General features: G+C 32.9%; 1 protein-coding gene across 3 annotated transcripts in view; it reads right to left on the bottom strand.

Annotated features, from left to right (window-relative positions):
• Positions 1-18,307, bottom strand: part of AGPS (alkylglycerone phosphate synthase) — a 139,843-nt gene that overhangs the window by 41,789 nt on the left and 79,747 nt on the right. For all 3 annotated transcript variants that reach the window (XM_021075128.1, XM_003359569.5, XM_021075129.1), the window contains exons 12-14: positions 9,154-9,205; positions 3,504-3,580; positions 1,445-1,557 (exon numbers count right to left, since the gene is read on the bottom strand). In XM_021075128.1, the coding sequence (XP_020930787.1) occupies positions 1,445-1,557; positions 3,504-3,580; positions 9,154-9,205 (242 nt within the window). The remainder of the gene's footprint in view (positions 1-1,444; positions 1,558-3,503; positions 3,581-9,153; positions 9,206-18,307) is intronic.

Below are 18,307 nucleotides of genomic sequence, written 5' to 3'. Positions count from 1 at the left end.
GTGTGTGTGGTGTGTGGAGGTGGAGGTGGAAGGTAATGAGGTTCAACTAAGCAAATTTAACCTTACATACAGTGATTAAAATAGTATAATATCCACTTCCCTATAAATGACTCAAAAATTTTGAAATCCCAAATAAATATTTAAATATATAAAGAAATAATTTTTAAAGTTTAGGCTCTAATATTTAAGGCTAAATAGATAAAAATATCTAAATATAAAAGGTTTCATTTAAATCTTGTTTGTTTCTCACTAATATTATGGGTTTTAAGAAAAAAGTTTTTAAATCAAACTATATATGTACTCCACATAGCTTAGAAATTAAAAAATAGGTTCATGTATGTTTTAAAAAATTCAGATAACCTGAAATCCAAGCCATCCAATCATTAAATGAAGCTTTATAGCACAATTACAAAAAAAGGTACTGTGGAGAAGAAAAAGTGAAATAATAATGAATTTCATCTTTTACTAAAGAAATTTATAATTCCACTTGACAATTTCAGAATAGAATAAAAATAAAACTGATTATTCTGCAATGCTCAAAACCAGTACAAAAGTAAAGTAAAAATTAAGCACAGGATTAGATCTTTTTCTAAGAATACTATACTTAGTAATTACATTACTAAGTTCAAAAAATCCTAAAAACAAATAGATGAACATTATATATGAGAAAAATACATAAAAATAAAGCATTCTAAGACACATGGCTTCAAATTAAGTATTCATTTGTTCTCACAAAGAACAGCAAAAAAAAGGGGGGGATTAAAAGTCAATATTTACAAAGAACCCAGATTAACGATAATGTATATATTTTAAGCTCTGAAATAAAAAACGGTGGTATCCAGAAAACTGTTTATGTATAAAAAGGAAAAGAAAAAAACACAGTCCTGATAAATAGGGTTTTTACTCTAGTCGTCATCAATCAATCTTATAATCCATCAAGCTGACAGACAGAAACCACCCAATCATTATTCAGTTGGTTATAGACGTGAAATGTTTTCTGTTTCTTTATACCAACATAAAACAGTAAGTGACAGGGGGTGGGGCAGAGATAATTTATCAACTACTTTTGATTAAACACAATTTCCTTTTAAAAACATACTTACAGCATGTTTTATACATACGCTATTATCGTTAAATAGCAACACAACTATGAATTTTTCTTCAATTTCACTAAGCATAACATAGGCTAAACACTATTAAAATTAGCTTTAAGGAAAAAATACAATAAAAGATTCAATTAGTCACAAATATGATTAGACAATCAAGAGAAACATACCAATCTAGCTTTCTATAAACTTTAGAAGTAAACCAACATTTTAAGTTGACTATCATATATTACCACAAACTTAATATTAAAAAGAGTACATTAACAACAACTGCTTAAGAGATATCAGAATCTTAGCTTAACTTTCTTCTTCTTAGCATTATGAACTTAAAATCATACCCAAATTTTGCAGCAATGTCATACACTTGTTTTTCATGTTGAAGAACCTTCTCACGGTCCCCCTCAAACAGTAATGTAGCAACACTTAGCTGATTTGGATCGAATCCTTTAAACTACAAAGAAAAATTATTATTACAGATGTTTTAGCTGACAAAACAGTATCAAAATATATTTTTCTCTTTATTTCTTTTGATCTGAGCTCAAACACACCAGCTATTTAAAATATGGGCTTTGGATATTTGCATAGCAATAAGAAAAGCATGCTTAATGTACCTATTTAGATCATTACAATAGAATAGTACTATGGAAAAACACTTCATTTGGAAGTACGCCATGGTGTCGAATTGTAATGACATATTGGTATGGAAATACAAAAAATAACTTGTAACAATTACACCTGCACTAAAGAATCAAATAAAACTACCAAAATGATAAAACATAAAAAAGTAGCAGGATGGCAGGTGGATGAGAAAAAACCAACAGCATCCTTACATACCACTAATAACTAAGTATCAGAAATTCGCCAATTCTTGTTCAATTTAATATACTAGTTTATTCCAATTCTAATAAAAACCTCAATAAACTTCCTAAAATGATGAGTTTCTAAAAATTTCTTAGGATAATGAAATAACAGGTATATCATGGTGATAATAAGGAAAATTCTGAAAAATAAAAAGGAGAACTAGATCGATCTATAACAATTAAATCCATTTAATTTTCAAGAACAGAAGAATTAAAAAGAATATGAAACATTAAAATGGAGTCTAAGATAAATATATAAGATGTCAAACACAGCAAATCAATATAAGAAAAGCAGGGAGGAGTTCCCATCGTGGCGCAGTGGTTAACAAATCCAACTAGGAACCATGAGGTTGCGGGTTCGGTCCCTTCCCTTGCTCAGTGGGTTAAGGATCCGGTGTTGCCGTGAGCTGTGGTGTAGGCTGCAGACGCGGCTAGGATCCCGCGTTGCTGTGGCTCTGGCGTAGGCTGGTGGCTACAGCTCCGATTCAACCCCTAGCCTGGGAACCTCCATATGCCGCTGGAGTGGCCCAAGAAATGGCAAAAAGACAAAAAAAAAAAAAAAGAAAAGCAGGGATAGTTAATAAATGGTGCTGTCACAACTAGTTAGCAATCAGGGGAGTAGGAGATGAAGATTAATTTAGCTCTTTATCTCATACTATAAAATTAAAATAAATTCAAACAATAATAAAGAAAATTTTAAAAAATCCTATTTAACAAAAGGTGAGAGAGAAGAAAGTGGTTCTATTCATATTTCTGGAGGAAGGCAGGCTTTTCTAAGCTTAGAAATAAGTAAATAATCATAGGAAGGATAAATAACAAACTTTTGCACCAAGAAAGAAAGGAAGGAAGGAAGGAAAGAAGAAACCTTATTAAAAAAGGAGTCATCTGACTGCAAAAATTATTTACAACATTTATGACAAAGGCATCTACGAATCCCATTATTCAAAAGGCACACTGTAAACTATATTAAAAAATAAATAAATAAAATAATGAAGCTTATACCCCTAGCAAAATAAACACAATAATCACATTCAACTAATTCACATACAAATTACACCTAGGTAACACAGGGAAATTGTCAGTCTCACTGGAGTTTTAAGAAACACCAACTAAAACACCTGGATTTTGTAAATTTAAAACGTAACGACAAAACAAAACAAAAAAAATCCCACATGCGATAGCAAGGATGCAACTGAAAAATGTCATATGTATAGTGCCATGAGTCAAAAGTTTTAAAAAAATTCATACTTATATTCCATTTTAGATATATACTATCAAGGAAAAAATTCAAACTATACAAAAGGTTATATGTATGAAACTGTTCAACACTTATTTTTAAGAACTTCAAATCTGGGAAAGATTTTAAATTTTCTAAAAGTGAATGCATGATTGATTTACTTGATTCAATATTTATTCCAACATGAAAAATAACAACTATAAAATGTACACAACAACATGGAAAAACATAATAGGTTTGTGTGAGGAAGAAAAGGCAGGAAACAAAAATTAATATCCTAAGCATTAAAAAAATTCTTACCTTTGTAATATAAAACTTTTTTAATCCATCCAAAAATGATGTAAAAATAGAGGAAACCTGAGGTTTAAGAGCATGACCTAAGAAGAAAAAAGTTCATTTTTTAAATTAAAAGCAAATTTTATGTTTTCAGAAGAGCAAGAGGCTACTTTATTATCCTAAAAGAAAGTGAACATTTTCATGACTTTAGTTTTTAAAATCACCCTATATTATCATAGAACATATTGATATTATCTACATCTTATATCTTAGCTTGTCTTTCAAAAGTCACAAACAACTTTTTGTTTACAAAACTCCTTGGGTTTTTTAAAAACTCAAATTACTATAGGTAATTAATACTACACATAGTTCAGGTTACCTTTCAATGGTACAGTTTATACATAGTAAAATCACTTCATTAATTTATTTCATTAGGAACACCCACTGGTGGCTAGTTCTACTTTTATTTTTTTTAATTATGCAGAAATCATTCAGAACTATAACCAAATATGGAGTCAATGCCAAGTTTAAGGGTGTTTCTTAATTAATTCTTATTTCACCCAGAATTCTGGGCATAAAACTAGTAATTGTTTCCTTAATCACACCCAGAGAGTTAAAATTGCCAAAAAAAACATAAATGGTGTCTCAAAGTCTATTAAATTAACATCTTTGCCTGAGGATTGAGCTTAATTGAGTGAAAGTCTTTTACTGTGTTCTTGTTATTTTCAGAGTAGCAACTTTTTAACTCCCATGACTGTTACATTTAAGAGTCATGCATCTGGCCTTAGTACTATGACACCAATTCAGAAAAATGTGGCATCCCATTTATACAGAATTTTCATAAAGAAATTTTTTTATCTTTTTTTTTTCGGGCTGCACTTGTAGCATTATGGAAGTTCCCGGCCTAGGGGTTGAATCAGAGCTACAGCTGTCGGCCTACACCACAGTCACAGCAATGCTGGATCCTTAACACATAGAGCAAGGCCAGGGATTGAATCTGTATCCTCATGGATGCTAGTCAGGTTCATTTCCGCTGAGCCACAACAGGAACTCCAATTTTCATAAAGAATTCAAAGCCTCTGGTAAATCTAAAATTGTCTGGATTTTGTTTTTTTAAATGCAAGGTCCCTTCTTTAAAATAGGTATGAAGAGCAAACTAATTTTTTTGAAGGAGAGAGAGAGATTTCTGGGGGGAAAACTCACTTGCAGTCTTTTTTCCAATATTTTAAAAATTTTTTTATTTATTTATTTATAAATAAATTTTTTTTAACTGAAGAGTTTACTGCGTTTATTTTCTTCTGGAAATTATTTATTTATTTATTTATAAATAAATTTTTTTAACTAGAGTTTACTGCTTTTATTTTCTTCTGGAAATTTTATGAAAGACTTATATCTAAGTCTTTCATTCATTTTTTTTAGCCATTCCTTCTTTTAAATGATTTTTATTTTTTCCATTATAGTTGGTTTACAGTGTCCTGTCAATTTTCTACTGTACAGCAAGGTGAGTAAGTCACACATACACATATACATTCTTTTTCTCACATTATCCTCCATCAAGCTCCATCATGACATTCTTTTTTTTTTAAAAACGAGAATCTGAACCTATAATATTTATTACATTCTTATGGATTACAATAAGAAATTATATTACATAAAAGACCAAGTAACATTACATCTTAACCAGAAGTTAAGAGTTGGATATCCATGTTATAACTGAACAGAGCAAAAAACAAAAAATGAAAGGCAGATAAGATAGACATCAACCTAGCAATCTTTTTGAGATTCTGGATCACAGGAGGTTTATTTAGGGATTATTTTTTCTTTTATTGTAACCTGTCAGAGATGTTCTCTAGCATAACCAGTACTTTTAAAAATTATCATTTCTACCATGGATAAAAGTAAATATAATATATCACCAAAATATTCACTTCCTATTCCCAAAGGAATTCATCCTACTTTAACAGCAACTGTAAGAAAATATATAAACATAAATGTGTAAGCGTGTGTATCTGTTCCTCATACAAGACTTCTGGTCCATGCACAATGTATGAGGATTGCACAATGTATGAGGATTCTAAATATTACTACTCTGATGTGGAATAATCCTTAAGGGTATATGTTCATTTGATCACGCTGAAATTTATTTACTTATTTTTACTTTTTAAAATGGCCATACACATGGCATATGTAAGTTCCCAGGCCGGGACTGAACCCAAATTGCAGCTGTGGCCTATACCTCAGTTGTGGCACTACCATATCCTTTAATCCACTGCACTGGGCCAGGGACTGAACCAGCACCTCTGCAGTGACCCAAGTCAGGTTCTTAAACCACTGCACCACGGCAGGAACTTCTATCACATTGAAATTTATATACACAACTTCTATTAGCACTACTGTGAGTTAGTCACATGTATCCCTAATACCAAGCTGACATGATAGCTCTGAAACATAATTATTGTAAAAGTGATACTGACTTTTAAGTGGATCAAGTATTAGCATTAACTAAGAGGATACTGTTATCCTTTACTTTTTTTTTTTTTTTTTTTTGTCTTTTCTAGGGCCACACCTGTGGCATATGGAGGTTCCTAGGCCAGGGGTCGAATAGGAGCTATAGACGCTGGCCTACGCCAGAGCCTCATCAACGCAGGATCTGAGCCACATCTTTGACCTACACCACAGCTCACAGCAGCGCCGGATCCTTAACCCACTGAGCGAGGTCAGGGATTGAGCCCGCAACCTCATGGTTCCTAGTCAAATTCATTTCCACTGCACCAAGACAGGAATCTTCAGCTATTGTGTTTTTAAATTTACTAGCTGAACAGTTTGATTAATGAATTCTGTGTTATTATAATGTTAAATTATTTTATTTAATTAATTAATTTATTTATTTTTAGGGCCTCGCTTGTGGCACATAGAAGTTCCCAGGCTAGGGGTCGAATTGGAGCTGTAGCTGCAAGCCTACGGCATAGCCATGGCAACACCAGATCCAAGCAGCCTCTGTGACCTACCCTGCAGTTGGCAGCAACACTGGATCCTTAGCCCTCTGAGCAAGGCCAGGGGTCACACCCGCATCCTCATAGATACTAGCCAGGCTCTTAACCCACTAAGCCACAATGGGAACTTAAATAATTTCAAAAGATTCAATAAATATATTTCAAAGAAATGCTCTGAAGCACTGGAAAATGTCTTGGGCTTTGGAGTCAGACAGATTTGGGTTCAACCACAGATCCACCACCTATGACATGGGGACACTGGCCAAAACATTTAACCTTTGAATTGTTTATAAACTGGAAATGCAACCTTGAGGAATGGTTGTGTGCTGACAATGTGCTTGGCACTGCACTATTCACTATTCAAGATTTGTTTACACTCTTTTGCTAACTTGATGATTTAAGTTGATCAACACTGAAGTTACCTGTTATGTTAATAGGTACAGGACACATATAAAAGAATAAGAAACATCTCCTAAATCTGATGAATGTTAGTTCTCAGGGAATATATGTAGACTATTTCAATGTACTCCATGATATATCTCATTTCAATATATTGAAAATGTATTATTTCAATATAATATATTAAGGGCTGTGTCATGGGAATGGGGTGATAATAAAAATATTAACAATCAATAGTAAGGCTTGCACTTTGTTAACAACCAACATGGTACAAACATTGCCTAATCAGCCAGTACAAGGCTCAGACACCCCTTGCTGTGCTATGAGTTACTCTTCAGTTCAATATTTATGAACCAAGATGGGAAGGCTTCAATGAATACTGAGAGATCTAAAAGTTTAGAGAGCCAAGAGGTATATCGGATCTATATTTCCAAAGATCACTTTGGTAGCCAAGTAAAGGGCAGAGGGAAAGCAGACACAGTAAAGACTAGAGAGGATAGAACCAACCTTAGAGCATGTTCCTAGGTATAAAAATGAGAATGGGGAACAGAGATGACAGCCAAAAGGATTTTTTTCTTCAAACCTTCATTTTAAAATAGTTATAAATGCCAGTTAAAAGTAAAATCTGGCCATACTGTAATTAATTTTATAAAGGTGTCTATGTCTAACATAGTTTACTACTATAATAGCATATAAATGGATAACACAGTCTTATTAATCACATACTTGGCTCTCTGAATACAGGCCAAAAGACAGGTGGCTTGATTTCTAATTGATTTAACTATTTCATTATTTATAGGACACATTTATCTTAAAGTTTTATCAGTAGTATATAGTATTTTTAGTTTGTTTTTTTGTTTGTGTTGTTGGTTTTTTTTTTCTTTTTATGGCCACACCTGTGGCATATGAAGTTCCCAGCTGGGGTTCAAATCAGAGCTGTAGCTGCAGACCTACATCACAGCCACAGAAACACTGGATCTCAGCTGCAGTTGCAACCTATGTTGCAGCTTGCAGCAACACCAGATCTTTGACCCACTGAGCGAGGCCAGAGATTGAACCTGTATCCTTATGGAGACAGTGTCAGGTACTTAACCCACTGAGCCACGAGGTGTATTCCTAGAAAAATCTAATTTTTAAAATGAACCCTTAATATGTCATTAACCTGAGTTCCTTAGCTCTATTTCTATATAATTCAAATAATCATTCTTCCCTAAATTAAAATCTACACTACTCTTAGACCAAACAAATGCTTGCCTTTAGTATTTATTATTGAGCAATTGTTTGGGGACTATCTTGAGGGTACTTAAATTGTATAAATTAATTCCCAAACTAGATTTCAGCATATGGAAAAATTCAGAAGCAACAAAACTAGAATGATAAGATGATAAATTGTATCAGAACGTTTAGTACTTTGAGCAAAATAGGAAGAAAAAGAAAAACGGTTAACTGTTACTGAATTCTCCACCTGAATATTCAATGGACACCTTAAATAAAACTCACTGTAATGTCTTTTCCCCAAAATCTCTTGTTCTAGACCATCATTCAATCCACACAATCAATCAAACTCTTCCCCCTTTATTTAACCTTCCACATCCATTTGGAAAACTGTTCTTTGGAAAATCTAACCTTACTCTCTATCTCCACTGCTGCTGCCTTGAACAAGGCCCCCAATATTTGCCTCTTTAACTATTTTGAATCTTCCTCCATGCTTGCGCCATTCTAATCCATCCTGCATGTGGGCAGAATGAGCTTTCTAAGATGCAAAGCGGATTATTGTATTCTCTCTGCAACATATCCTTCTACTGACAAGATGAAGTCCAAATCTATCCTGTAAGGCCCTAATCCACCCATCCAGCTTTATCTCTTAAAACTAGTTACACCCTCCTCTCTACTGAGCCATACAGAACCATTTAAAGCCCAAATGTGCCTCTGAAGTCTTACAATTTCACATTTTTTTCCTGATAAGTGAACAAAAATTTGGTAGGAAAGAAAAGACCATCTCAGGCAAACTTCTATTTACCCTTTAATATTCAGTTTAAGCATCACTCCTTCAAGAAGCCTTTTCCTACCCTGCACTCCACTCAAGCAAAATCAAGCAGGACCAACCACTCCTTCACTTGCACTCATTCATTTATATAATCATCTGTCCTCATTAGACTGAGAGCTTTCTGAAGGACATGAACTCTGAGTTATCTTTTATAACTCTGTACTCAGTACTCTTCTTGGTACATAACTGGTATTTCATAAATTTTTGTAGCTTAATGACCAGATTTTAAACTCACCAAACTGAAATTGCTGGTTGTCCATGAGACGAATAGATGCAGGAGCACATCTCTGTTTTAGAAAGAAAAAAATGTGATACAAATTTAATACAGTACAGAAGCTAGACAGGCAGAATATGAACATCATCTTTCTGTATCTGAGATTCAGAGCTTAGTTCCTAAGGATATATACTGGAAAAAAAGTCTTAACTTTCTATATAATTTTATGACAACAAATAAAACATCATTGGCCTCTATAAAATATTTGGAGAGGAGAAATCTATGTACACAATATATATGGTACATCCACATGTTGCCAGATCTTTATCAGCAACAAGATCTGCTTAATGCCTAGCAAAGACCTAATGAAATACCTAAAGGAAACATTATCCTTCAAAGTGGATTATTTTAGAACAAAGTAGATATTTAGATATTTAGATATTTAATAGACTAAAATCAATGCCTAGAGTATTATGCCATTTATGAACTATAAAATGTCATTGGACACTTTTATGCTTTTAGAATGAGGAAGATGAGGGTGCCATTTTTGTGGGCCAAAGCACTTTAAAAATTTATATGTGATATCTTCGGAGATAACCCTAGGATCTGTTCTTTCTTTTTTTCCTTCTCATAATCCACTTTAAATAGAATGACTATCAGACAATGTCCAGAATTCTAAGATTTTTCAAGGTTACTTGTATGAAAACAGCAACAAATCTTGAAGTATAACATTATGTATCTAAAAACATCTAAAGTTGTACCAGTGTAAGGCACACACTAAAAGCTACAAGGAAAGAGAAATGAAGAAAGCAAATATTCCTAATAATTTTATGATTACAACACTATCATACAAATGCTAGCAAGGTTTAAGTTAGCTACAGTTTTTCCATAGAATTATAATGGGTGTCACCCTAAATGAGAATTTTATATTCTATGCTACTTTTTAACATGGTTAAACTTTCACAAGAAGTTGCTTTCGGATCACAAAATTTTGTCGAATATCATAAAGTTTTTAAACACTTATCAATAAAATTTTTATCAACACAATATTGAGATTTATGAGACTCACTCAAAAGAATAAAACACAAACCTCAACTGTGTGTTACAATATTTTTGCTATTATGTGCTTTTACCTGAATACTTAATTTTATAAAACCACTCATAATATACATTTTATTTTACTCAAATAAAGACTGGTTAGATTCTTATTTTGAACACTGTATAATTTATTTACTCGTAAGTCTACATTTTGAAAATGTCACTGTCAAATCTAAAGAAACAGTAGTAGGTAATTTTATACACTTAGCATAACAACTTGCTGCCTTTCATTTTATAAAATCCTATTGTGTACAAGCTATTTTAATATGCCTTTATTTAATATAAGAAACAGCCCTGTCAGAGTAGCAGAACTGGTATTACCCCAGTTTTACTGATAAGGACACAAGAATCAGAGTGATTAAAGACTTGCCTGAGGTCAGATGACTATAAAACAGTAAAGACAGAACAAGGACCAAGGTATCCTAACTGCTTGGAGATAGGAATGATATTTCAAATACACCACAAAGCCTCAAAAAGAAACCACAAACATACTTATATACACAGAGATTTAAAGTCATATTTGAAGTAAAAATTACACGAAAACTCTTATCTGCTATTGCGCAATATTATTAAAAGTATAATATTTATAATAAAATTAAAAATCTACGACCTGAGCAGTTTCAAATCTTGGTATAAAGATATCTTTATAGTTGGGTTAATACTTCTAAAAGGAAAATCAATTTTCCTGAAATTTTTTTTTTCTGGAATTTTTTTTCTATTAAAACAGGTATATCAACTTCTAATAAGTTGGTTTCTTCACAAACCAAACAGAATATCATATAAGCACACCAGTAAAATATGAGGAAGAATTCATGGCCATTCTGTCATTATTAGAAAAAAAAAAAACCTTTTAGTAGATTCTATTGTGACTCAGCAGAAACAAATTTGACTAGTACCCCCAAGGATGCAGGTTTGATCCCTGGCCTCGCTCAGTGGGTTAAGGATCTGGCATTGCTGTGAGCTGTGGTGTGGGGCACAGACGCAGCTCAGATCCTGCATTGCTGTGGCTGTGGTGTAGGCTGGCAGCTGTAGCCCTGATTCGACACCTAGCCTGGGAACTTTCATATGCTGCGAGTGCGGCCCTAAAAAGACAAACAAACAAACAAACAAAAAACCTTTAAATTCCTACCAACAACCTGTAAATTCCATCTCTTACTGCCACCCAGATTCTACTAATGACAGGTGTTATTAATGAAAACAACGCACATAGGCACACATATATCAGAACATGGAAAAAAGTATATTACATTTATAATAAATTTCTAATGGAATTCAATCTCTGAAACAACTAAAATATGATCTGTAAGTTTTGATAAAATCTTAGTTCGAAAAGGCTATCCACAAAATACCTTTTGGAACAACTGGAATAATTGATTATAGAATAAATACTGGATGGCATTCAAAAATTACTGCTGGACTCACAGATAAAGAGAACAAACTAGTGGTTATCGGGGGGGATGGAATAGGAAGAAAGTGGCAATATAGAGGTGGAGAAGTGGAAGCATAAACTACTGGGTGATAGGCTCAAGGATGTACTGTACAACATGAGGAATATAGGCAGTATTTTGTAATAACTGTAAATGGAAAGCAATCTTTCCATTACAGTTACAATTTTTAAAAATGGTATTAAAAATTCAAAAATTAATTTTAAAAAGAAATTACTGCTGATTTTCTTAGACACGATAATGGTATTATGGCTATAAAGAAGAACACCTTCATTCTCTAAAGATGTATTTGGAGGTTGAATGTCATGATGCCTGCAACCTAATATCAAATGGTCTATAAAACAGACACAAACATATAAAACAAACAGAGCATGAGTTCCTGCTGTGGTTCAGTGGGTTAAGAATCCAGCTACAGTGACTCAGGTCACCACAGAGGCATGGGTTTGATCCCTGGCCTGGAGCACAGGGTTAAAGGATCTGGTGACGCTGAAACTGCAGTGTTCTAGGTTGCAGCTGGGGCTTGGATTCAATCCCTGGCCCTGGTACTTCCATATTTCTTGGGAGTGGCCATAAAATTTTTTCTAAAAAAAAATCAAAAAAAAGTTAACAATTGTTTCATGTATAAGATGGATATTCAGGTGATCACTGTACTAGTCTTTCAAGTTTCTGTATGTTTAAAAATTTCAAATTAAAAAGTTGGAAAAATAAGTAAGAAACATGCTTCAGGGTAGTTGCTATCTATAGCAACTGATATTCAATTGTATTAAACATGCTTTGACAGCTGAGTCATACAAACTAGTCAGTCATTCACTATTCCTATTTATACTAAGGCAGAGTAGATGGTTACAGACTATTAAAAGAGAAAAAAAAGCCAAAGAGTTTTTTGCATCCAGATAATAAATATTAAATCTGTTTTCAACACAGACTTTAAAAATTATCAAAATCAAACCACCAACAGCTTTATTAAGGCTCATGTTTTAACAGTGCTACATTCTTAAAAAAAATTCAGTGAATGGAGTTTTTCAGTTACTCTCACAAATTCTCATTAAGCACTCAAATTGAAACACAGCATCTAGATTGCTTTAGATTCTCTGGCAATTGATAATTTGTAAATGACTGTGCAGCATTCTAAAAATGCAAAGGAGGAAAAGTTTCTTAGAATTTTGAATTAAAAGTCAAGACATCTAATTAAATAGGACCTATGCTTAAAATTAGGTAACATTTCAATTGTTATAAAACTAATTTGGTAAGTTAAAAAAACTCAAAATATCTTCTTTAAAAGTTAAAGACATCCAAATCCTGAGAATTTGAGCTCTAAGTTCAATCCCATGCCATTCAAATAAGTTCTACTAGAGCATTCCATAGACAAGGAGAGGGGAAAAGGGTCCTTGAGTTAAAGTGACCCCTGGTGGTAGGTAATCAGAACTAACCTGAGGGAGTATTTTTAATAGTGGGTGAATGACACAAGGGATTTAAGGAATACGCAAACAAAAACAGCTTAGAGTTAATGAAATAACTGATTTCGTTTTTACTATGAAAAACCATCCTTACCAAAATCTCATGTCAGCTGGCTTGTACTTTATACTTGGTAAACAGTCTAAAAAGATATGAGTTAACTCATTACGGTCTAATAAAAAAAGTACCACTGTCTTTGTTGTATCTGAGCAAAGAAGAAATAACCACAGTGACCTCAAAGCATGGGTATAAGATTGACTAAAATTGCTGGTAATTTCTTCCCTTTAATGATGCTATAACCAGGAATTTACTTGAATATATAACCTGAAAAATAAAAAACAACCACTCTGATTCATCTTTTTACTTAGTAGAATTCTCTGCACTAATTTAAAAAGAAATCTTTTCTCAACCTATTTTCTAAAAAAAATAATTCCTATAAGAAACCCATGAGGAGTTCCCTTGTGGTACAGGGGTTAAGGATCCGGTATTGCCACTGCTATGTCTCAGACTGCTGCTGTGGCACAGGTTTGATCCCTGGCCCAGGAACTTCTGTGTGCTATGGGTGCTGCCAAAAATAAACCAAAAAACAAAACCAAAACCAAAACACCCACATAAAAAGATTTCAGCAAAATTTGTTTTTATGGAACTAAGACATGTTTCATGGCAAAAAAAAAAAAAAAAAAAAAGGAAAAACAGAACTTGCACTTCAGATGACACATTATTCAAGGAGGTATCTTAGTTTATAGTTATGGCAAAAGAAATTCAATACTAGCATGTTTCATATGTCTACAGGAATTCTTCTATTCTAACTTCATGAAGATAAACCATAAAACATAAGCCCTGAGTGGCAGTCCCATATCTCTGGTATCTTGTTTAAAAAATGAATTATCTTAGAAGTGAAAAGGTTTGTTTCTTCAAGAAATAAATCAAATTTTTAGCATAGACTCTAGAATGCCCCAAATTCCTGAGCCTTAAAACTATTTTGGAAACAGCCTACTAATCCATACTCTATCAGAAGCTAATGCTTCAATACCAAACCCCTGTACACAACTATACAAAAACTTAACCACAGAAAATTTATTATAACATGCAGTTACTTCAGTAACTATTAGAAAACAAAAATCATGTCTATTTAACTTACATAATATCAATTGCACTATGTTGGATATAAAGTTAAAAGCATAATATCCTACATAAAAAGCACAATGAAATAACTAATTTAATTAATAAATTAAAGCTTAAGAGTTCAAAAAAAGGATATATGAATGAAGAGAATTCTGTTAAATATAAATTTCTAAATATAAGAGCTTAAAAAGTTTAAAATGCAGACAGAATTAGTTCTTTCTCCAAGAAATCAGAATTGAAACCACAGACCACATCATGCAGTATTTAAGGCTGTTGGTATAACTGGTTACTCCTATTGGAAACAACATACTGGCTTACAGCTAGGAGACTACATTGTAAACATGAATTTTTTTTAACAAGAGAATAATCTCTTGGTTTTAAAGAATGAAACAATACATAATACAAGGCTATATTTCCCTCCATTTACATTAAGAGAGGGGCCAAAAGTTAATGCCAAACACTCTCCTAGTCATAATTTTACCTTTTCAGTTTAGTAAAGGTATAATGACTAACATGTCTCATAACGGTCCTCAAGCTTGATACCTTTTGCTGGATCACACAGTAAAGAATCCAATTAACCAAACACTTGGCTAGGTTAGTCTCTCCGTTTCAGAGGGAGAAAAACATGATGCCAAAAAATGATTTAAAATAACAATTCCATTTTCTATATGTAACAAATTATCTCTAAGAATTATCACTGAATATAAATAAGCTTTAAACATTTTATAATATATGTGCTAAACTTAATTCCTTTCAATTTATTTGAACCTCTCCAGGATAAATCAAGTTAAAATCTGAACAATTTAGTTTGAAGTGTCAAACATAAACTATGTATGTCTTCTGAAATTAAGGTCTAAACTCACTAAAAAACAAAAACAAAAAACACCCTATCAGTTTAAAATTGTTTAAAATAAGTGATGATAGGTAGAAAGAGCCACCCCTTGTCAAAAAAAAAAAAAAAAGCTGCGTTTTAATCTGTAATTCTAAAAACCTAGTTCTGATACTGAGTAATACAGTTTTCAGAGGAATGCATCCTAATCCATGCCCCCCCCCCACACACACCAGTCAATGTCTCCTGTTAATGGAACAAACTGGTCCTCTCTCAATACCATAAGGCATAACTCCTAAGTTTTTATTAGTGGGGAGTGGGGGTCAGATCCCAAACTTTAAGTTGCTTTTGAATTTGTTTCAATACCCAGTGTTCCTTCAGACCATGTAGAAACATAAATTTTTAAACAAACAAAAAAAAGAGAATAAAACATTTTATCAGACACTGATACTCTGATTAAAAAACACAATTTTCCCCCTCTTGAGAGACTACTGCAGGAAATCTACTCTCCAAGAAAAATCTTAAAAGACACTTACCCATCTACTGAATAAAGTTGGAGATTCTACTGGACTGCTACTCATGAGATTAGAATCACATTAATCTTCCACTAAATCTTCCTTTCTAGTTCCTCACAAGGCAGTGAAGTACTGAAAGTACAATTCCTCACATGGACAAAGATCAGATGAGTGACCCTAGTAGAATCCTGCTGCCAGTATAAAGTTGCTTTATTTCCTTCAGTAAGAATAGTAATAAAAATATACAGAGCCCACTTTGCTATTTGTGAACAACCATGTCTGCTCCTTTCCAAAAGATACTCATCCAAAATACAGTTTCCCATTTCAAAAGCAACTTGAGTCTGGAAATACTGCAAAAATGGAAGTGCTATAAAATGACAGTGAGGAATTGCAAGCAGCCAACTCATTATTCAATCAAGAATTTGGCACAACCGTAAACCATGTACCATCTATTTTAATGGATCTTAATTCTCTTCCTATCAGCTGAAATTCCAAATCACAAATTGAACAATGACTAGTGCCAAAGCCTGATAATTTTCTCAATTTTTCTGCTTGAGAATACTGTTATAAAGCAAGACAGCACATAAAGTACCATTCTTGCCACATGAGGTTTGTACATTCTATAAGCTAATATACAAATGTCTAGTATAGCCCATAATACATTTACTGACTTCCTTCCAAGGAAGGTAACATTAATGCTTCTCTATATGTGCATTATAACAAGAGTAAAAAATGCAGGTTTCTCAAACAGTGGAATATCTCCAAATCCCAGTAGCTGCTCTTAGCAACTGTTTCATTCATAAGAGTAATAATATTTGAGAATAAAATATTATCTAGGCTTTTTAGTCGGTTTCAAGCAAGCTTTCTAGTCACATGGTATTTATATATCTAAAAGTTGTCTATTACTAATTATACAGAACCAAATTATTAAAATTATAGATTAGAAATGAGCTTTTTGATGGGGCTTTTAACCATATGATGGCACTTTCTATCAATCATCACTTTTATTTATTCCAAGATATATAACCAATATAGTCTTGTGTAGTAGATTTAGATTATGGTTATATTGTGAATATTCAAAGAATTTTTTCAAAAACTAAAGAGAAATTTTTACAGACTTATACAATGATAAAGAAGAATGTTACCACCTGCTTTTCATTAGCAAATGAGAAGCATATTTTGTGTGTGTGTGTTTGTCTATATAGGGCTGCATCCATGGCATATGGAAGTTCTCAGGCTAGGGGTCAAATCAAGCTATAGCAGCCAGCCTATGCCACAGCCATAGCAACTCGGGATCCGAGCCAAGTCTGCGACCTACACCACAGATCAGGGCAAGGCTGGATCCTTAACCCATTGAACAAGGCCAGGGATTGAACCTGCGTCATCATGGATGCTAGTCAGATTCATTTCCGCTGAACCACGACAGGAAATCCCAGAAGTATATTAAATTCTAACAAAACTACATCAAACTGCACCAACTATTTATGTTTAAATCAAATATTTCTATTTTAATGAAATTATAAATTTAGTATTTTGACACATTCGTACATCATTTCTCATTAATAAAACCTAAGATAGATTTACATGTGAGTATTTGCACTGTGGAAGAGCAGCTGGAACACTCAGGAAAGCATAAAATACATCTATTTTTATGCCAAAGATCACATAACAATACCTTTTAACAAGTCTACTCAGTCTGTGTTCTACAGAGTGGAGATAATATGAAGGGGCAGAGCTGACCAACACAGCCTAAATGTGACATTAAAATCTTCTATTGAAAATATATACAAATAAGACTAGTTTTATTAATTCTATAATTATTTTCAAAAAGCTAACTGGCATTCATATTTATTTTGCCATAAAAAACAGAGGCAACAGTGGTCAATTTTAAAAATGACATTCAACATTTGAATGAGAGACAAATTATAAACTATATCCTTAATAATATAGTTTTTCTTGGAGGGGAAATAGTCAATCTTGACAAAGATGAAGAGTAAATAAAAACCAAAGTACTTAACACAAAGAATGGATTATAATACAAAGTGAAAACACTAGAATAAAAAAAAATTCATTAAGAAACATTTGAAATTAATCAGAAAATATATTCTATTTATGGAAAATATTTGGTTTTGATTTTAAATAGGTGAATTTAGTTATGTTCTTAAAAACAACACAAAAAACCTAGTCTCCTTTTCTTCTAGCTATGAATTCACAGGCAAAATCATAAGGCTCTGAAGGTAGTACTTCTATTTCTTAATACCCGGGGTGTCAAATTTAAAGTTACTTCCTTGGCCTTTAGGAGATGGAAAATTTTGGCAACAAGTATCAGAACACACTGGAACTTTACTGTTCAGTGCTTGAATATTTATTTCTAAAACTTATTTCTACTCCTTTATTCAATAATTCTACTTTTAAATATCATTGCTATCTCATTAATTAAGCAAACATCACATAATACTTATATATTCTAGCTCCCTAACCATAAAATTGTATCTTCAGCATTAAAGTGAATTAGGAAAGCTTAGGTAAAGATTTCAACAACATTTGTTTCTACTTTAACCACCAAAGTAACCTGCCACAAGTTCAAGAACATTCAATCTAGTATTACACCTTTTTTTTTTTTTTTTTTTTTTTTTGTCTTTTTGCCATTTCTTAGGCCGCTGCTCTCGCAGGATATGGAGGTTCCCAGGCTAGGGGTCTAATTAGAG

The sequence above is a fragment of the Sus scrofa genome, chromosome 15 (assembly GCF_000003025.6).
Source record: "Sus scrofa isolate TJ Tabasco breed Duroc chromosome 15, Sscrofa11.1, whole genome shotgun sequence".
NCBI lineage: Eukaryota > Metazoa > Chordata > Mammalia > Artiodactyla > Suidae > Sus > Sus scrofa.
Note: the sequence above shows the minus strand (reverse complement) of the source record. Positions and strands in the feature narration are given on the sequence as shown.